At 38.5% G+C, this 23,009-nt stretch overlaps 1 protein-coding gene across 3 annotated transcripts in view; it reads left to right on the forward strand.

The window, feature by feature from the left end:
• The window catches only part of galt (galactose-1-phosphate uridylyltransferase), a 56,216-nt gene that overhangs the window by 26,469 nt on the left and 6,738 nt on the right, over window positions 1-23,009 (forward strand). For all 3 annotated transcript variants that reach the window (XM_047373401.1, XM_047373400.1, XM_047373402.1), the window contains 2 exons: window positions 12,707-12,839; window positions 18,854-18,937. In XM_047373401.1, the coding sequence (XP_047229357.1) occupies window positions 12,707-12,839; window positions 18,854-18,937 (217 nt within the window). The remainder of the gene's footprint in view (window positions 1-12,706; window positions 12,840-18,853; window positions 18,938-23,009) is intronic.

Here is a 23,009-nt window from a genome sequence, read left to right on the forward strand (position 1 = left end):
ATTTTAGATCTAATAGCTCCTAAAGTATATAGAATCCTCGCAATCCAAATAATAAAAGAAGAAGAGCAAGCAGGTCACGCAGCAGCAGCAATATTCATTGCACCTTAAATGAAACAATATTCCGGAAAAGCACAATGTTTCCTTCAGGGCAATTTCTGAAAGACCTTTAAAGGCTTACAAAGATGGAAGCGTTGCTATGGCAATGGTATTTTTCATTTAATCTAAATCAAACTCTTTACCTCAAGAAACGTTTTTTGTTTTTTTTATCTGAGTCTTTCAATGCTCATTGTAAAGAGGCGAGTGGTAAAGGAGAAAAATCTAGGTTTGCTTTTAATACCTCTGGAATCTAACCCTGTACACGTGTCTGATGTGACGTAATGTTTTTTTGGACCTGTTTAATTAAGTAAAGGGTAATTGATGTCGATATTTCTCTCATGCAATTTCTTCTAATAGTAATTTATTGTGTAAAAATATTAAATGTTTCCTCACAAATCTCCTTTGGTCTATCTGCTTCCACCCTTCTCCTCCGTGTCTTTCTCTTTTTCTTTTATTCCATCGTTCTCTTGATTTTCCATCCTCTGCCTCTCCCCCAGTCAGTGAAGCGTGTGATTGGACGGCATTGATGCTCATTAGCATAATGCTGCCGCGTCCGTCTTCATCCTACCTGAAGATTAGGGAAACTGTGTGAGCACATTTAGCGTTCTCACACAGGGTTTATGTCATATTAGAGAGCACTAGCAAAAAAAATTTCTGCAGTGGAATTAGACTTGACAATTTGAGGAATATTTTCCCTAACTGTTGGGGAAAGGCTTTTTGTTTCATTTTAGTATACCTAATGTCAGGTTATATTTGCAATAAAACCCATGAAATTTTACCAATGTGGTTGGTGATGCAGTATTTTGAAATGTGTCTGCTCTGTAATAGCTTTTGCTGTCTATCATTGAGCTAAATTTAGGCATATTAGATCATATAAACTAAAAAAAAATGTACTTCCTTTGTACACATGGGTCATTCACCGGTATAAAAGTATGCCACGGTTTATTAAAGTCATGACTTGAAAACCACTAAAATGTTACGTCAAACTGCTCCTACTGTTTCAGTACTTTTATTGGGATTGCAGTGAAAGTACCTGTTGCAACTGAAGATTTCACTGGCTATCTGAACCAAAAGGTATCACCACACACCCTCAATTCTTTGTGGAATAATTTAAGCAATGTGTTGAAAACATTATACAGAGATTTCGGTCCATATTGACATGATGGTATCACACAGATGTTGAAGATTTTTCTGCTGTACATTCGTGATGTGAAGCTCCCGTTCACCACATACCAAAGGTGCTCCATTGGATTGGGATCTGGTGATGTTGGAAGCTATTGGAATACAGTTAAATCATTGTCATTTTCAAGACACTAATTTGAGATGATTGGAATACACAGTTCTACCCATCTGGCTTCAACAACCATGGAAGTCACTTGTTTTTTTTTTTTTCATTCAGGGGGAGAACATGCACACTCTATGCAGAAAGACCCCCGTCCGGGAGTCGAACACATGACCTTCTTGCTGTAAGGCAACAGTGCCACCAACTGTGCCACTGTGCAGCCCCACCATTTATTTATTTAATACATAATTGGGGGAGTGGTGGCCTGGGGTTAGAACAGGAGGTTTGCGTTCCGGAGGGGACACAAGAGGCCAGGTTCGTATCCCACAGATTGCCACTCTGGCTCCCTGAGCAAGACCCTTAGCCCCAGAATGCTCCCTGGGCGCCGCACAATGGCAGCCCACTGCTCCCTATAAGGGACAAATTTTGTTGTAATGCACATGTGCAATGACCAATAAAGATTATTAATTAAATAATTAAATATACCGGTAAATTATGAGTTAAATTTCATCTTTTAAATAAATTAATTAAAAAATATAATTATTTTACCCAATATTTATTTATTTTATGGCTCCCGTGCAGCATGTTATCAAATTTAGGCCCTGTTTACACAACAACAAACCATTTTTTTTTTTCAGTTTCTTTATTACATCTACCTAGCGTAGAACACACAGCAACAGTAGAGACGTGAAAATTATGTCATTTTCCGGCCACGCCACTATTTGGTGGTATGTTCTTTGAAATTCAACAACATGCACAAACACTTCCTGCTTACATATTAGGGGAAAAAATTAGCACTTTTGTTTGAGAACCGTCGTTATATTCACCTGAGATTAGCTTTCTCATGTGTGGATCAATTGCATGATTCCTGAAGTAAGAGCTGTTTTGAGCCAATAATCTTTCTGACCTGATTGATCACCTAATTTTGGCTTGTTCTGGTGTTACTGTACCAAGTTGGTATATTAAAGAAGAGAACAACAAAAAGCATGTTCAATTGAAAACATTTTCTAAATTTGTTGGGTGTTTTTTTCTTTTCTTTATTTTTGTCTGGAGTCTTTTTTGAAAATAACAAATAAATAATAATAACCGGACATGTGGAGTGCATTCTAGTGTAGTTGTCAGCAGTGTTGAATTGCAGCAAGGACACCCTAGGTACAAATCCAAGCCTGGGTATTTCTGCATTGAGTTTGCATGTTCCCCCATATGCATGTGTGGGTTCTGTCCGGGTTCTGCTACTTCCTCCCACAGTCTGCATGTTAGGTTAATTGGTCTCTCTAAATTGCCTGTAGGAGTGAGTGTGTGTTTTCTTGGTTATTTGTCCTGTGTGTCTCTGTGTTGCCCTGTGATGGATAGGCCACCTGTCCTCTCGCCCAGTGACAAAATGGACACCAGTCCCCCTGCAACCCTACAAGGATAAGTGGATAGGTTTTAACTATTATAATGAGCATGTATTTTTAGGGCTAGTATGAATAATTTTTGCCTTCCAGTTTTAAATAAAAGCAATTGGATCCAATTGTTTTTAATGTTTGTGTAAATACCATGAAACCATGGTATTTTAACTTAAGATTATAATACAGTAAGACTCTTATCAACCCAAGCCTGTCGCTTTCTAAAGGTGTTATTTATTGCAAAATGTTTTGGCAGATAGTTTTACATTTTGCATGTGTACTAGAGAGGTGAATGGTGAGTGTTTGTCTTTTTTTAATAGAAAACTTTAAAGTTGATACCAAAACAATACTAATTTATGAAATACAACCACTTAATATACATCAGTAATTTAAAGTTCGTAAAACACACATTGCCATTTTATAACAAGATGGCAATCAAGGCCCTGGCTGCATTTCTCTCAATTTGTTTAAAAACATTTTTACACTATCTCTATGATTCCAGTCAAAAATCTTGTTGTACCAGATCTGCGCTGGTGGGAGGCAACAACATTGTTAATAACAAGAACAGATTTCAGAAGAGGAGTATTCTGAGTATGACAGTGGTAGGTGAAATATTCTCCCTAAACTCTATTTAGTGCTATTAACCATTTGCCCAAAGTCAATAACTGCGTCACCACTATTTGAAGTTTAATTTAGCATCAGAATAAACCATTAAAGCCACAGATAACTTGATAAAAAAACAGCTCTATTGCTGCTGTAGTTTCACGCAGGACAACAGACCTAAACATACAGCTGCAATGAAATGTTTTAGATCAATGCTTATTCAAGTGTTAGAATGCCTCAATCAAAATCCTAATTTTAATCCAATTGAAAATCTGTTTACAGATGCTCTCCATCCAGTCTGACTGAGCTTGAGCCATTTGGCAAAGAAAAATGGGCAAATATTTCAGTCTCTTGATGTGCAAAGCTGGTACAAACACACCCCAGGAGACTTGCAGCTATACCTGCATCCATAAGTGGTTCTACAAAGTATTAAGTCAGTTAAACTGAGTACATATGCATGCCATCCTTTACAGATTTGTAAGTGTAAAATATAAAAATATGAGTAATTTTCCTTACTTTTCACAATCATGCACTACTTTGTGTTGTTAAAAAGATCCCAATTAAATGAACAAAAATGTGTGGTTGTAACATGAGGAAATCGGAAAATCGCTCAAGGGATGTGAACAATTTTGTAAGGTGATTTTGTTTATGAGGTAAAATATTACAGTTTATATTAAAATGTATCAAATTAAAATGTAATATTTAACAGAAGAACACACATCAAACTTTTTAATGATTGTCTCACTTCCTGTTCACAAAATACAGCCATTATTTTTGTTGAACAGCCACTCCTCACACAGCCGAAACCATCGCAACTATTTTTTTTCTGTTCCTGAACTCCAGCTGACTCTTTGAGCTAATAACGTATTATTTCACAACTCTTAAGTTTGAGAAACTATTACTGGCAATAATTAATAAAATCAAAAATTAACTAAAATGATTTTTGGCCCACAGAAAGGTAAAAGTTAGGAGAGAATGAAGAAGAGCATAGAGTTGTCAGAAAGAGATATATAAGATGTGGGCGTCAGAAGAAAAGCCAACGATTTGTCCAGGGGATGAGCTAACCTGTTCTACTGTGTGTGTGTGTGTGTGTGTGTGTGTGTGAGCATGTGTGATAAGGTAGGTAACATTAAGGCTTTGAGAAAAGCAGAAAAGACACTTGAATCTCCTAGAGAGCGTCTCATGGGCACCGACCTTTATAAAATCAGAGCGAAAGCCGGAAGCACAGTGTTTGCGCACGAGCGAGTAGCCAAGAATGATTTGTTTATAACTGGATAGTGCTTTGGTGTTTGTGTGTATTTGTCTCCCTTTTTTTGCTCTTGTCTCACTGACCCAAGGTTAGGGACCTTAAATTGGCAGATTGGAGTGTTTGGGGGAGTCTGAATTTGGCTTTGGTTCCCTGGTGACACGCTTAACTTTGAAACAAAAACTTTCTAAGCTAATTGAATAAAACTCCTCGCAATTGGCTGTCTGTTAGGTGTCTGTTTTAGGACATCCTCTGCTTCCTCTGCTTGTCTTCAATTCTTCCGTATTCTTGCCACTTTATAATCCTGTTAAAAATATAGTAGGGCAGCAGTGGATTCAGACAAGGTCAAGAAGATGAAATATTGACAAGAAAGTAAAATGAAATTAGCTAATATATAAAAGTACGACAAGTGGAATACAGTGCTTTGCAAAATGATTTCATATTAAAACCATCTACCTCAACATATTTTGTTGGGATTTTATGTCATAGACCAACACAAAGTAGCAAATAATTCTGAAGTGACAGTTTGCCTTAAGCCTAGTAGGGTAATCAACAAACATGTGGAAAAGATGCTGAAGTCAGATGAAATCAAATTTTACTTTTTGGCCTACATACAGAAGGCTGTACATGAAGGAAAACTAACCGTTCACATGCCCCTGAACAGAGATCTCCACTGTGAACCACAGTGGTGGCAGCATCATACTGTAGTGATGTTTTGCTTCATCTTTGATAGAGAACCTGGTCAGAGTTAATGGGACCATGGATGGAGATAAATGGAGGACCTGAAAGAAAATCTGTTGAAGGATGCAAAGACTTGAAACCACGGGAGCTAATTAGAACTTGAAAATTGATGTTCACAGATGAACGCCAACCATGTCTTGTCCCATTTTTTAAAAATCTTTTCCAGTTCTGGATAAGTATGGAAAGAATACACTTAGTATAGAAACATTCTTGATTTTTCAGATTGTTTCTTTTTCATAAGGACATAAACCTAATAATGTTTGTTTAATAGACTTAATTTTGCATTTAATTATACTTAAATTAAATATTTTAAATCTGACTTGCAAGGTCACGCATTGATTTTACTATTTTACCAATCAATATTTTGATTACTGGATTACTTACTGGATGTTCACACATCAATCAAAAAACATTTCACGACTTTCTTGGACTCCCTAAGACAACCTTAAATTAAGTTTGAACTGGACCTGATATTCTTATACTCGGTCTAATTGAAATGCGAAACACAGCACTAAAACTGCTACTTTTTATTTTTGTGGGATAACGATTATCATGACGTGGTTTAAAGGAACTGAATTTAGTGTATGATACTCAAGCCCTTGTTAAGTCCAAATGTTATAGATTTAGATCAGATGACATAAAATGATATGAAATGACTCTATACCGAACTTCAATAATTGAAAGCCAATTTCAGCATTGTGTTATTTTATGATTTTGGAACCTCCAGATGACCAGATCCGGTTACTTGTCAAGCTAGGGTTAAATATTTTGTATTGGAAAATGGAGTAAAAGTATGGAATTTTAGATTTTAATATGTGTGAGAACCCTGTGCAAAGAAAACTTTAAGTGACTGGGGACCTCTGGTTCTGGTTCTACAAACTATTTTCTCTTTTACCGTTTGGCTAAATACAAATGCACACTGCAGTTTTCAAAATAAATATGTATGGTGGTTAATCACATAAAATCCTAAAAAAATAAATACAGTAGAATTTACAGCTGTAATGTGACAAAATGTGATAGAGTTTTGCAACACATTTTAAGTAATTTTTTTATTAAGTTTTTTCAGGTCAAATAACATTGTCCACATGGGTTGATTTATTTTCTTTGTTACACAAAATAAATATTGAAAGCAAAGCGGTAATCTAACAATGTTTTTGCTATTCATTAAGCCGAATCCAATAAAGGTTGTACACTTTCAATGAAAAGCCAAGAAATTTGAGGTCCTGTTAAATTACTGTATTTCCTCCATAGTTATAAAGCACTACAATTTTCCCTGAGAATCCATTAATTATTTACTAATGCCTTGCTGTGAAAGGACCCATTTCAAATTATTTTGATATTTCTTTAACTCTTATTAGACTCAACAGCTGCTACGATCTTCCTTATGAAGGCTAAAACAACTTTTTGGATCTTACCCTTGGGTTCACTCTCACTTCCAACAGTCAGGAGTACACCAAAATAATGTCCGAGGCTCCAACTGTGCAAACTCGCTTCAGAATGCTGGGTAACGACGTTCTCATCACGTGCACTTAAACTGATATACCTGTGTGTGATTTTAGTAATGTTAAATGTGAATAAATGTTGGGGTGTTGTAATTTATTTGTCACCAGAAATTGCATCTTTAATGGTAATTTCTTCAGTTTTTGTTTATTTATATCACTTGATTTTCTCAGTATTCATATAATTGATGTTAAAAATCCATCTTTCAAATATGTAAGAAAAAGTTGCAGTGTCCTAATATTTTCACATGAATTTATAAAATGATCTATTTGCTTTTATTTAAAATAGAAAATCCACAATACCTCCAACGGCTTCTAAAACCTTATAACATCTGTAGGTTATTGCAGTTATATTAGGTTTATTACAGATGCGGTTTTGGGTTGTAGATGGGTACATAGATGGTTGGTAATCCATCCTGCTATGCAAAAGCTGAGCATTAGCAAGAAAACCCAGTGGTGTGATTGTTTCATGCAGGTGAGCTGAAAGCAAACCTGGCTAATGCCTCCTCCTCCCACCCTCCATCTCTTAGCACATCGTGTCAGTCAGTCAGTCTTTTTTTTTTTTTTTTTTGGGTCAATATCAAAATCATGATTATTTAAAACAGTCATTCAATACGTTTGGAAAACGTGCAGCGACAGCGGGAGCCTGGCATTGCCGCCTGCGCATGACCGACGAGGCTCTCATTCAATACCACACATCGCCACTAGGAGGGACTGTGAGCAACATGTCATATGATGTTCGAACATGCAGAGTTCTCATCTGGCGAGAAGCATTTCAAATTTGGGGGAAATCGGACCTTCCAGATGGAAGCTGCACTCACTTGTTTGTTAGTGGGCGGGGCTAAAACAACATCATGAATTGCCTGTGGCAACATGTTCAACATTGATCCCTGATCATGTATACTACATTTCAAGTGGATTCGCTGATGTATGAGGAAGATAGAGGACTTGAAATGTCCTAGGGGGTGCTTTTGATCCAAATTCCAATGTAATCCAATAGTGGTGTTTGGGGGCTGACAAAGATCAAACATATTTATTTTGGAGTGAATCGGACCATTCATGTGTAATTTATAGCCAAACCTAAGGCCATGGCGTGACATCAGAATTCCCCACGCTGCCACAGCCACACCCTCCAGCAAAAGCAGTTAGTACTGGCGACTGTCTTAGACCATCATGTTATCTGTTACTTGGGCCAGTTTAACATTGATTAGGTGAAGAATATCAAAAATTGACTCTCTAAAGGAAAGCATGACAGTTCCTGTTCTCAGGGGGCGGGGCTTTGATGATGTCAGCATCTGATCAGTGAATATTGTTCAGGGCCAGAGGCAGATCAATCTTAGAAGGTTTCCGGTCTCCGGACTTTCCTTGTAGGAGCTATATCAATTTCGTCTTTTATGGCGAGAAGTCAGATTTTGAGGCTTAGCCACGCCCAAATACTTTCATGTAGCAAAAAAGCTTTTGATAACTTTTAATCCCCAATGCCTTAAGACTATACTCATTGATTTTGAAGTCTGTAAGTCAAAAGTTGTAGGAGGAGTTCACTCAGATATGCGGGCTAGAAACGCCCAAAACAGGGTCAAAAGGGCAACTTCAATTCAAAATGGCTGACTTCCTGTTGGGTTTGGACCAACGCTCCAAGATACTTTTTTGTAGGTCCTGAGAAGTTACATATGTGTACCAAATTTCCGATTCGTCGGTCAAAGCGTGGCTTGGGGCTAACTTTTAAAAGATTTCTAGGAGACGCTGTGGACGAATTAGGCCACGCCCACCAAATATGTCATCATATCTCTTTTGGGGACTGGACAAGGATCAATCATATCAATTTTGGTGCAGATCAGATGATATATTTGGAAATTAGAGCCAAACGTATGGCCATGGCGTGACGTCTGACTTCGCCGCACCGCGATGGCCACGCCCTTTTATGAAAAGTCACTGTGCTTCAAACGAAGTTAGACCCACTAGTTATCTGTCTTCTGACACACTTTCAAGTTGATTGGGTCAAGAGGGTCAGAGAGGCACCTTTCCAAGTGAAAAAAGTGACTTCCTGTTCTCAGGGGGCGTGGCTTTGATAATGTCAGCATATGACCCCATAGGATCGTCGGCAACCCAAAGGTCCTCCTTCATGCCAACTTTGGGGTGATTTGGCATTTCTTTGGGAAAGTTATTAAAATGTTTCACTTTGAGTATGAACGCCAAGTTTGTGCCCCAGCCACGCCCCCTAAACATGGCCGAAAACTCACGATTTTGATAACTTTTAATCCCCCATGCCTTAACTGCATATTGACCAAATATGGAGCCGATAGCTCAAAATCCCTAGGAGGAGTTCGTTAAAGTTCGATGTGAGTAAAAGTGAAAAACGGCCAAAAATTGGCCTCTGACCCAAAATGGCCGATTTCCTGTGCGTTTTAGGGGACTTTTTTATCTTGATTTGAGGAGCTCTACCAATGTGCAAAATTTCAGATCTGTACGACTTACGGTTCGCCCTATCTCACGTTTGGGGGCATGGCTAAGAGGTTTGGCCATGCCCACTGACGACAACAGTGAAGAACAAAAATTTCACGCGGGGGGACAATTTTGGGTAAAATCTTGCGCGTTTTGTTGCATGGCAAAGCCCCCATATTGCCCTGCCAAAAGACCCCGGAAAAATAAGAAATCCTACGATTACAATAGGCCCTTGCAGGCTTTCTGCTCGGGCCTAATAATTAACAGTTTCGTATCCCTTTAAGAATAAATAATTGTCACTAGCAATGTCACAACTAACTTGTTTCACTTTAGCCTGCTATCAAATCTCTTAAAATCATTATGCGTCGTGGCTTGCTTGTGATCTGTAATATGTGATTAAGTATGTGTACTTAACTCTTTTTGACCAAAGAACCAAAGAACAGATCGATTTTAGATGCAACAGCTGGAAAAGCCTTGAATTTGTCTCTCTCTCTCTCTCTCTCTCTCTCTCTCTCACACACACACACACCAGGCTAATCTATGACTGATTGATTCTGGTAGCAAGCTCAGGATTTGTTTGTGCCAACTCATCATCTTATTAACTTTTTTGCCTTGGACGCATCCTGCATTTGATATTTCATGGTAATTACACTATTTTCCCTGCTGACCAGTTTAATTATCATTTCAAATACGCTTTGAGTTTGTTTTTCAATTGTCCAAGTTTTATTTTTTACTTAATCTTCCCCTTTTTTCAGTTTTTATGCTCTTAATACAAGTATTGCAATATGGCAAAGCTGTTTGAGTACATTGAGTGATTGTTATCTTTTGTCGTACAAATATGAAGTCTCTCAGAAACCAAAAACAAAAAGGATCCTCATTAACAAGGCAAATAGATAAGAAGCAATCCTGTGTGTTTTTATATATGCGACACTCGTCTAAGCGTTAAACCACACCTAGTACCCACTTTGTAGTAGGACTACAGGTAAAATGTTATAGAATATGTTGCTACGCATCCCAAGTAGGCCAAGATTTTGATTAGTCTTCAGACTTCAGACAGACCAACTATCTGAGCTGTAATTTCATGGTGTATAGTTTCTTCCATTGCAGTTTCAAATAATTCCCAGTTATTTACCATATTTTATATATTTTATTGGGATCTGATGTGACAGTCCAACACAAAGTTGAGCATAGTAGTTACGTGGGAGGAAAAATGATACAATGTTTTTGAAGGATTATTTTACAGGTAAAATTCTGAAGTGTTTCCTGCTTTTATATTCATCTCCTTTTACTGCAACACTCTTAAATAAAACTGAATGCAACTAATTGCTCTCAGAAATCACCTAATTTAATCTCATTATAAATTCAGCTGTTCTGTGAAGCTCCCATAGGCTTGTTAGAGAACATTAGTGAACAAACAGAATCATGAAGGTCGAGGAACACAGCAGACATTTGAGGGATAAAGTTGTGAAGATGTCTTCAGCAGGGTTGGATTAAAAAACAATATTCTTACCTCTGAACATCTAATTAGAGAAGCAACTAAGAGACTCATAGTAACTTTTGGGGAGCTGCAGAGATATTAAACTGTAATATCCCTAAACACAAATCATATATGGAATCATGGTGGTGGCAGTATCATGCTGTGGGGATGAATGTCTTCAACAGAGAAGCTGGTCATAGTTGAGAGGAGGATGGATAGAGCTAAATACAGGGAAATCCTGGAAGGTTCAGCTTCCAGTACGACTGGCACACTAAATGCGCAGCTACAACAGAATTGTTTTGATCAATATACATTTATGTTAGGGAACTGCCCAGTAAACTGTTAAAAACTTAATTAAAGTATTTTAAAAAGTAAATGTTCACAGACTCTCTTAATCCAGTGTGACTAAATGGTTTTTTGGTGTTTTGCTAAAAGCTTTTAAGTACGGCAGATTAAGTTTTGTGTATGTTCAGAAATTGCAGCAACTCTGTGCTTTTTGAATTGAGATGCAAAATCTATTTGATTTTAAAATGTTCTTCTAAAAGCCAAAGGTTCAGGAAGCAGTGTTGAGGTGTCATTAATATGCCACATTTAGGACTGAATTCAGCTGTTTATTCTTTACGTTTGGAGTCAACGTATCTTAGACAACACATTGCTTTTTGTTTAAAACACAAAACTTACATAACTTAGAAAACAATTTACCGTATTTTCCGCACTATAAGGCGCACCGGATTATAAGGCGCACCTTCAATGAATGGCCTATTTTAGAACTTTTTTCATATATAGGGCGCACCGAATTATAAGGCGCATAGAATAGAAGCTACTGCAGTCAAACGTTTGACTGGGGTTGCGTTATGCATCCACTAGATGGAGCTGTGCTAAAGAGAATGTCAACAGATAAGTCAGTCAGTCAAACTTTATTAATACACCACAAACCAGCGTTCTGATAACTCCATTCACTCTCATGGTAAGGTCTCCTCTACATAGAATTCTATTGAATAGAGCCAACCGCACGTTAGGAATGCATTGGAGTCTATGAAGTTGAAGTTGAAATCAAACGTTAGTTAAAACGTGAAAGGGAACTTTTCCCTGATTCAGTAAACATGTAAAAGAAACAGTTTGATGCACTAAATCAAACGTTAGTACTGTTAACCTTTCCTGTTTCTGTCCCCTGACCGTAGTCTGATGACACAGGGGAGACGCTTTCTCCAGGGCCGAAGTTACTAGTTTCCTCGGGGTTAACTCCCTCACTCATACGTTGCTGAGTTGAGCATGAAGAAACAGCATCAAAACACTGAGTTGTTGACGAGATTCGGGGTTCTTTTTAATGACTTTGCAGCACGTAAAAACACAGGGCTTACAGACTCATACACCGCTGCTCCGGTCGCCGTCTCTACCCACCCCACAAACACAATAATACCGACGTCACTCCTTCACTCTTGATTCTCAGCTACGGCAGCACACAGCGCCACCTCTGTCCGGAGGAGTAATGTCAACATCTTCTATACACACACACGAAACATACACCCCACACACTGACCTTCTAATCACATATAGTTCAGGCAATTCCTGCAACAGTACATTCAAATGTTATACACACACAAGTGGTGTTGGACTAGGAGTAAGCACAGTACAGGTGTTTACTGCTATTACTTCGGCGACACCCCTGACTACGGTAGCCGTAATGCTGCAAGCGGTGCGGCTTTGTAGTTTACCAGTCGTACTGAAACATTTTGACAGAGCGCCGTGTACAACCAGTATGGATCAACCAATTAACCAATTGATCCATATATAAGGCGCTCCGGATTACAAGGCACACTGTCATTTTTTGAAAAAATTAAAGGTTTTTAAGTGCGCCTTATAGTGCGGAAAATACGGTAATTGTGTTTAATTCCACATTCTAATAATATTTTAATGTTTCGGTTCTCTTAGGAACGTGTGGTGGTGGAGAATTCTGATTGGCTGGTTGTGGTGCCATATTGGGCAACGTGGCCGTACCAGACATTGCTGTTACCACGACGACATGTCCTCAGAATCAATGAACTGACAGAGGTGGAGAGAGAGAGTAAGTGTGTGTGTGTGTTTGTCTGTGTGCGCTTCTGTTTTTGTGGCTGAGTGAAGACTATTTTTCATTTTTCTCCAGCAAAGTGAGGACCGTTTGTCCTTAGTAAGGATATTGTCACTGTCCTCACATGTTTTGCTAGGGGTTAGGTTTAGGACTAAGGTGTGAATTGAGTTAAGGTTAGGCTCACTGGTAATGATTAGGTTTTGGGGTAGGGTCAGGGTTAACTATAGAAAAGGTTGGAAATGAATGGAAATCAATGGACGTCAATGAGAGTCAATGCAAGGTCCTCACAACATAAAGTCCCACAAGAGAGAGAGTATGTGTGTGTGTGTTCTAGCATCTGTTACAGTGTAAGGCCCATTTTTCCAACACATACTATGTTGTGAGGACCCACTACTTCTTTTGGGGCCCAAAACCTGTGTGTGAATGTGTGTAAAAGTACTGAAAGAGCGAGTGTCTAAGAGAGCAAGAAGGTGATTAGGATCTAGCTAAGGTGACTGAGGAAACAACTTACAGGTTTTAATAATGTTAATTCATGTTGCGTTTAAGCTTTTTAAAAAGAGAAAACTTAAATTTTTTAACTTTTTTACACACTGACTTAATTACATATAGAGATGTTCATAGCTGTTCTATTTAAAAAAAAACTTTAGTTACATCAGAACAAAAATCCTATGGATCATTTTGACATTAATGTAATTTAAAACAGAAAGTAGTTGTTTGTAAACCATATGAACCCTATATCTTACTGAAAATATTATTAAGTTGGCATGTGCTGATTTCCGTTACTGTTTAGCCTTTACGTATCTCCTAAAGGTTTCGCTCTTTTAGAGCATGAACAAACTGCAACATGCTTTGAAAATTCATGGAAAATATAGTTTCCTTTTTAAGTAGCTTCGTATATCTCTGTGCATCCTTTTACTTTATTTTGGATGTCATACTGATACTGAAAATGGCAAACTTTTAGTTTTCTTTACTCAGTAACAGCAGCTACATGAAAGAGTGCTGTTGTCAGCACAAGTTGGCAGTGCTTAGGTATGGTTTGTTTACTGATCGAAACGTATCAGATTTTTTGTTTCCTACTTACTCTGCAGTTCGGTAGGATCCACCTGAAAATCGGCAGATACCAGATAACAGCTTCTCTGCTTCTCTATCTAATGTTATAATTTCTAACATTCCATCTAGTTTGTATACCCTTCTCTCGTGAATTCTCCAAAGAAAATAGAGGTGCTGACCTATTATAGAACGTCAGCAAACTTTACTTTGACCTTGTTAAAATAGGTGCAGATTTGTAGCATTACTGAGCTATTTTAATGTGCACAAATAAAAAAGTCTCATAATAAAAAAAAATCTGTCAGAAGTATAAATTACTCGTACTCGTACTCGTCGTCTTCCGCTTATCCGGGACCGGGTCGCGGGGGCAGCAGACTCAGCAGAGACGCCCAGACGTCCCTCTCCCCAGACACCTCCGCCAGCTCATCCGGGTGGAGCCCAAGGCGTTCCCAGGCCAGCCGAGAGACATATTCCCTCCAGCGTGTCCACTGGGCCTCCTCCCGGTGGGACGTGCCTGGAACACCTCCCGAGGAAGGCGTCCAGGAGGCATCCGGTATAGATGCCCGAGCCACCTCATCTGGCTCCTCTCGATGCGGAGGAGCAGCGGCTCTACTCCGAGCCCCTCCCGGATGGCCGAATTCCTCACCCTATCTCTAAGGGAGTGCCCGGCCACCCTACGGAGGAAGCTCATTTCAGCCGCTTGTATCCGGGATCTCGTTCTTTCGGTCATAACCCAAAGTTCATGGCCATAGGTGAGGGTAGGAACGTAGACCGACCGGTAAATTGAGAGCTTTGCTTTTCGGCTCAGCTCTCTCTTCACCACAACGGACCGGTACAGTGCCCCCATTACTGCGGCAGCCGCACCGATCCATCTGTCGATCTCCCGCTCCATTTTTCCCCCACTCGTGAACAAGACCCAAAGATACTTAAACTCCTCCACTTGAGGCAGGAATTCCCCTCCAACCTGAAGAGGACAAGCCACCCTTTTCCGGTCGAGTACCATGGCCTCTGACTTGGAGGAGCTGATCTTCATCCCAGCCGCTTCACACTCGGCTGCGAAGCGCCACAGCGCATGCTGTAGGTCTTGGCTAGAGGGGGCCAGCAGGACCACGTCATCTGCAAAAAGAAGAGACGCAATCCACTGGTCTCCAAACCAGACCCCCTCCGGCCCTTGGCTGCGTCTAGAAATCCTGTCCATAAAAGTTATGAACAGGACCGGTGACAAAGGGCAGCCCTGCCGGAGTCCAACATGCACCGGGAACAGGTCCGACTTAGTGCTGGCAATACGGACCAAACTCCTGCTCCGCTAGTACAGGGACCGGATGGCCCCTAATAAAGGGGCCCCGATTCCATACTCCTGGAGCACCCCCACAGGGCATCACGAGGGACACAGTCGAATGCTTTCTCCAGGTCCACAAAACACATGTGAACCGGTTGGTCAAACTCCCATGAACCCTCGAGTACCCTGTAGAGGGTATAGAGCTGGTCCAGTGTTACACGGCCGGGACGAAAACCACACTGCTCCTCCTGAAGCCGAGGTTTGACTATCGGCCGGACTCTCCTCTCCAATATCCTGGCGTACTTCCTTCCCATTCAACAAATTTCATTACACATTTACTGTCACAAAGAGATTCTGCATATTACTTCTCTTTTTAATTTTCATCAAACCTTTTGCTGCAGCATTTTGGATCCACCGAAGGCTTTTAACTGCATTTTGTGGACTTCCTGGTATTAAAGAATTACAATAGTCCAGCCTTAAAGAAACAAATGCATTGACTAGTTCTTTAGTGTCACCTGGACAGGATATTTCTACTTTTGGCAATGTTCCAGAGGTGAACGAAGGAAATCCTAGAACGCTATAACCCCAAGTTTAACATTAAGTCAATATTTTAGGTTACTATTAATTGATTATTTCCATTTTTTGTAGACTTCTGAATTACCAAGTAAATATTAAGAGAAGATTCTTCTAAATACTGCACTTTGATGTTATAAAACAATTCATATCCTGGAGATTCTACGGTACAGTTTGCATGGGATAAGAGGCTGTTAAGATTAAACCTAAAACACCTTACAACGACATTTGAAGTGACCTAGAGCAAAGCATTTTTTTGTAGGTAAAAGATCAGACCCCTGTGTTCATGTTATGTTCATGTTCTGTATATTACTTAGATTATTATTATTATGATTATTATTTAGTATTAATCAAAGATAATTGCTCTTCAATTAAAGATGATAACAAACCCCCCCCCATGGGTTAATAGTACATCCAATCAAGGTTTTTTATTTATCTTTAATCAAAATCATATCTATTTTGTAATGTTTCAGATAATTAAAAAGCAACAGAAAGGCAGAAACAAGCATACTAATGCAGATTCTCTACAAACCTATTAAAAATAAAAGAGGAAGTTTTATGAATTAGAAATTAAAAATTTAAGATATTGCCTGAGATTATTAAAATTGTAACCTAATCAAATGTTTACTGCTGTTTAATGGAGTTTTATGGCTTAGAATTGGAGTTATAATACCTATTAATTTAAGGTGCAACGTTTGGGAGGAAAAGAACAAATTCAAAATTATGCAACCACCTCTAATCCCTCAGCTCTCAACACTGGAAACATCTTGATATAACAGGAAAAGCAAGTACATACCCTGTGCCAGATGCAGATATTTGTTTTCTCTGAACCACATGCATTTCTTCTCTATGGTTCTACTTCTCCAGTCCCTCTGTCAGCTAAAAAGATGAACTTGTGTCTTTTCCGCTTTCCTTTGCTCCTTTCATCCTTTTGTCTTACCCTGTTTTTCTTTTCATCCTTTCTACTTTGTGACCTATCTCTATTCCCTTCTTGGGTCCTTCCTTCTCTCTTTTCTTCTTTGTGTCCTACCTCCATTCCCTTCATGTGCTTCCATTGTTTTTTTCTTTGTGTCCTCCCTTCCTTCCTCCCTTGTTTGCTTCATTCCTTTCCTTCCATGTGTGCTTTCTTCCATGTGTGCTTTTTTCCATGTTTTTTCCTTCCTTCCTTCCATACATCCAAACTCCAAATTCATTATAGTTATCAAACAGTGTATTAAAATTCAGATTATTATTCAAATTGGTTAGAAAGTTTTCTATCTAAGCGATAGAGCATGCGACCCATATACGGAGGCCTCAGTCAGTCCTTGCAAAATCCCCATCCAAAACCCAGGATGGCTTCGTCTGGGGATTCCCAACCCCGGAGACCTATACTGCATGTCTTCCTCCTCTCTCCAGACAACTACTTTGGAAAACTAACAAAAATAAAGGCCAGTAGTGCCACAAAAAAAATGTTAAAACAGAAAAGTTTTCCATCCAAGGAAGCCCAACAGATTGCATCGACTCAGTGACTTGCAGAATTTACTCCTCCTGGATGAGCATGTAGCAACAGTGGACAGTCACTCGCATTGGCGACAGCGGCAATTCCTCATACTGAGCATGCATGTAGTGACAGTAAAAAGGAACACTCCCCTTTAACAGGAAGAAACCTCCAGAAGAACCTGACTTAGTGTGCCGTCTGCCATGACCGCCTGGGGGTTTGAGAAGACAGAGCATACACACACAGAGACACAAAAACACACACAGGCACTGATCCAAGAGTACTTTCCATGTAAAAGAAAAGTAAAAACTTAATAGAATTTAATAGCAGCTCCTTTAGTGGCTTCATCTAGGAAAGAAGCACAGCTAAGCTAAGTTCTGAGCCAGATTTCAATTCTAGGATGAAAGGAAGGAAATGCAGTTAAAACTCAACTAATAGCTATGTCCAGGTGACACACAGGGTTAAACACCAAAAGACAGGGCCAATTGTAGAGTAGTGGGACAATGTTGCACAGTGAGGAAAAGTGGTCATTATGTCCTCCAGAAGTCTAAGCCTATAGCAGCATAACTACAGATATAGCTCAGGATAACCTAGGCCACTCTAAGATTTATTAAAAGTAGACAAGGTGTCTGCCTCACATACTAAAACTGGGAGTTGGTTTCACGGGAAAGGAGTCTGATGACTGAAAGATCTGCCTCCCATTCTTTTAGAAACTCTAGGAACCACCAGTAAACTTGCAGCCTGAGAGCAAAATGCTCAGTTAGGGCACATACAGAACAATCAGATCTCTGATACATGATGGAGCTTGATTATTAAGGGCTTTACATGTGAAAAGGATCATTTGTAATTATATTCAGGATTTAACAGGGAGACAATGAAGGGAAGCTAAAATAGGACAAAAATAATCTCTCTTTTTAATTTTCATCAAACCTTTTGCTGCAGCATTTTGGATCCACCGAAGGCTTTTAACTGCATTTTGTGGACTTCCTGGTATTAAAGAATTACAATAGTCCAGCCTTAAAGAAACAAATGCATTGACTAGTTCTTTAGTGTCACCTGGACAGGATATTTCTACTTTTGGCAATGTTCCAGAGGTGAACGAAGGAAATCCTAGAACGCTATAACCCCAAGTTTAACATTAAGTCAATATTTTAGGTTACTATTAATTGATTATTTCCATTTTTTGTAGACTTCTGAATTACCAAGTAAATATTAAGAGACGATTCTTCTAAATACTGCACTTTGATGTTATAAAACAATTCATATCCTGGAGATTCTACGGTACAGTTTGCATGGGATAAGAGGCCTAGAGCGAAGCATTTTTTTGTAGGTAAAAGATCAGACCCCTGTGTTCATGTTAACCACCGGGTTAAGAATATTATCTTGATCAAGTATGGGGTACTATAACTTATTTATTATTAACATGTATTTGTGACATTTTGTCAATTACGTCTCTTAATCTGATGGTCTGTTTAAACTTTTATTTCCACACATAGTATGGTCAGACTAATGTATCTGATAACATGAAAGTTTATTCCTTGCTACTCCTTTTGTGCAATATTATTTGCTCTTCCAATTCAAATTCCTTATTTTTTTAATTTTTATTTTTTCTGTGCCTGTCTTGGTGTTTGTCAGGTCTGGCAGCCATTATGAAGCAACTACTGACCAAGTACGACAACCTCTTTGAAGTTTCTTTCCCATACTCGATGGGCTGGCACGGTAAGACAAATAGAATCAAGAAACTATCTAAACTATCTGCTTTTTGGTCGTTTTAAAAATAATTTAACAGACTGCTAAAAAGATCTGTTACAAATTAAATATGTGATTTTTATTTTTTTTGGACGGATCAGTGAATCTGATTTGCAGATTTGCAGCAACAACCATAACAGGCCGACTTTAGGTGGCTTCCCTGACTTTAATTGAAACTTCAAAAGTGAACCATATACAGTAGCCTTAGAGAGCACGTTCATCTGTTATTATAATCAATACTGTGAGGGAGTTTTTTTTTTTTTACAGCTACTATTTGAAAGTACCTCCAATGCTATGAAATTAACCAGGAGAAAGATGATCAAACAAAAAAGGTGTTTTAAATTTGTGGCAGTTATGCCCTGCAGGTTTTCAGCTCAAAATCCTTCAGCTCCACTTCTCCATACTCTTCATATCCAGCTGTTATTTTAGCTACACAAGCAGCAGAAATTATTTCTTTCAAATCATCTTGGTCTTGTTTTCCCATCAGCTTCTTTTTATTTGTTATTTGTTTCCCTCATATTATTTTCTCCCCTCATCAATTATCATAAGATATGCACAAACAATGTCAGATCAATATAGTTTAACATGAGGAGGATTTCTCTCTTCATCCTCATGTTTCATCAGTCTTCACTCAAAGATAATTTTGCAAAAGCAGCCATCACGCAACACAAGCATCACATATGAATATGTATTTACCCGTCAGATGTCATGGAAAGATATGAGTTAGGGTGCAGCGTACATCTTTCAGGGGTTGGATAACCCTTGTTGCATTTCAATCAACGCTGCCCTAATAAATTATATGAGAACCCTCTCATCTTTGATGTCACCCTCATACTCACTGTATTACCACTTCAATGCACACCCAGACACACTGGGATATTTGATGCATTAAGAAAGCTCTCTCTTATGTAAAACAGGAGGTCTCACATGTAAAGGGCACTCACTTGTGGTGTAATTTCAGACTTTTACCGCAAATCAAGCAGCGGTGCAGAGACTGAATCTACTACTTGTTCTTGAACATATTTGAATAATAAAGTGTCCGAAAAAGGGGAGAGCTGCTTTGACCTTTTTCAGTTTTATGTTGGGAAATACATTAACATCGTGATTACTTATGTACTTGCATAAGTGCTGTAGTTTCATTACCTAAGTTTCATTGTTTGTTAAATTAAATATGATTAGAGATGCATGAATCAGGCTTTTACTGGATATTGTACATTTCTAGTTTTCTTTGAGTTCTGACCTTCTGATTAAGATTTCCTTACAAGAACTTTGACGAAAAGAAAAGAAAAGAAAAGAATAGTCACTTAGTCATTTAGGAATATACACCAGAGTGCACGTCAGAGTAACATTTCTTACACTGACTCACTACGCAACACATGTCCAATCCCAGTCTTGCATACTGGATCGTATATCTGACATAAATTGGGTGTGTGATGAATGCATGTGCATAAGAAACTTTTTGAAATTGGACATGATCAAATAGTCTATCCAATGTGCCAGACTGGGTATTCTAGGCGTAGACATGTTCATGTATTACTAAGTCAAGAGACACTGTCTTATCAGTTTTGAAGCTTAAATCTCTCAGTGAGATATCTTGATTTGGTCTCCTGGTTTGAATAACAGGATACTGATGATTTTATAGTGAAGTTAGTCTTGAGAATGTTTCTAACTAAAGATTTATGTGGTGATACCTTATGTGGTTTTATTGTATAATCATTTAAATAATCCTATTTATCTTATAATTGTCTGGGAATTTTATGTGTTTATTTGATATTTTAAATTAGCCCTGCTGTTTACCATACCTTGCTGCCATGATGTGGCCGTAGTTGACTATATGGCATTAAACTTGTCGACCTTTTTTGACAACTATTTCTTATGGAGAGTAGCAGAGTCTGAATTAGGGGTATTTCATGGTCCTTTTCATTTTCCATTAACAGTCTTGTTGAAAATGGTATGTGAACATCATGTGACTCATAACTAACATATAAGGTTGGATAGAACCCTGTTTTAGTCCACAGGCTCACAGACAAGTGATAACTCAGACACATTTAAAACCTCTCATGGAGGCAATTTTTGAAGAGACGTGTTCATGTCATCCCATATAAGTTTGAGAAAATGTAGCCGTACCTTTTTTAAATCTCACCGCCTAGGTGGATTTTACACAGCTCTTAACTTTCTTCTTTCGTCTTTATTTTTTTTAAAGAAACCTGCTCCCAGCAAACTAGCCGACATGAAAGGTAGTTGGTTAAAGGAAAGATGATAAAGTCCTATGCTAACTGTGGTTTGGCTGAAAAGGCAGAAGGCATGAGAAGGACACATGCTTAGCTCTACTTTCTTTCCTTCAATCAGATATCAAAAATGAAAAAGAAATCTTGGTTTAAACTTGCATCTAGTGATCTTTGGACAAGTTTTTTAGTTTTAATCTCATATTCTGTTTAGTTGTTTAAGACTCAAAGCCACAAATTATGTCACAGGAGTTACAGTGTTTTGGGAAAGTCATGGATTAAAGCTTAGGAGAGGTATGCTTATCATACTTGGACCTTCCCCCATGTCCACACACAAACTTTGCTGTCATTATGGTCTCATTAGGACCTCGATTTGCTTTTCCATGTCCAGCTTGACCAACTCCTAGGAATTTGCCAACATATATGGACGTGTACCAAAACTACTTTTAGGTCAGCTGCACAAGAGCAGTCTCCCACAAACACTGTTTTTGTCTTTTTTGATAAGCCATGCTCTTTGTCTGTTGGGTATTTGGTTTCACTTTTTAAATGACTTTTATTACTAGACTGTTGTGCACAGTTGGCATGGTTAGAACAACCTGGGCTCCACCCATTAACCTGCTGAAGGAGGTGGTGAATCCTTGTGTTTAGGTACAGATTCGATGTTTACGTCACAAGCACACATCAAATTAGTTCTGCAGCTTTCCTTTTATACAATATTTGCTGATTTGGCTACCTGTATCTGAGTTATCTTGATTCTTTCTTTCCACAGAAGGTAGACCTGACCCACTTCTACATTTAGCTCTTTCACTTTTTTGGAAGGGGCCATAGGACTGTTTTTTGGTAGGATAGTAGTAATACCTACTGATCAGTCTTAATAACTTAATAAGAAAAGCATCTTGTTCACCCAATTAATCAACCATGTTTTTAATAAATCTACTGTTCCTCCATTTAAAAAATCGTTGAAATGCCCTTTTCTGTGCATTTTGAACATTTGTTCACTTTCTGGCAACAACTGACTGAACCTTTTGGATGTTCCGTCCTTTTAAAACTAGCGTTTCTAAAGCGCTCCATTATTTAATTATTAAGCCATAAAAAGAATTTCCTTTTGTGTTTTGGATCATTATCTTCTTAAAAGGTCAACCTCCACTTCATCTTAAACTTTTGGACAGATAAGCCTTACATAATCTTTTGAACTTTTTAAACAATACTGAGTTAAATGTCCTATCAATGACATTTGACCTTTGAGGCAGTAAACTTTATTATTCAAAAGAGCAGGATCTTTCACAGAATGCTAATTTGAAAACTGGGCTTTTGTTCAAATGTTGTTTCTGGAGAGCAATTGCTATTTCCTGACACCTTTCACATGCAGGGAGGTTCTCTCTGTCACACTGGTTACTGCAGTAATTGATGATCGACTGTCTAGGGAAACACACTCATGCCTTAATACGCATGCATGTACAAACAAACCCAGATAATTTAAAACTGGGTAATTGTCTTCTAATGGAAGTGTCTATCTGTGTTCATTCTTTATCTGTCTGCTTCAGGCTTGTCTTTGTTCCTTCTTTCTTTATCAATTAGTTTCTTTTATGTTGCTCCTCAGCCTCCTTTATCTGTGTTTGATTAGTCCCCAATGTCAGTAAATGGACACGAGAGAAAACGCTTTCTTTACTGTCTCCCGGGATTTTCTTTTACTTTCATTGTGTTTTAAGAGAGATATACTGCTGCTTTTACTCTGCTGATCATTTTCATTGGATCAGTGTAAGGGAACAAAAGATATTTAAATGCTATTGTTGCAAATTAGTGAACATAAATCTTCT

This window comes from Girardinichthys multiradiatus, chromosome 8 (genome assembly GCF_021462225.1).
Source record: "Girardinichthys multiradiatus isolate DD_20200921_A chromosome 8, DD_fGirMul_XY1, whole genome shotgun sequence".
In the NCBI taxonomy this organism is placed as follows: Eukaryota; Metazoa; Chordata; class Actinopteri; order Cyprinodontiformes; family Goodeidae; genus Girardinichthys; species Girardinichthys multiradiatus.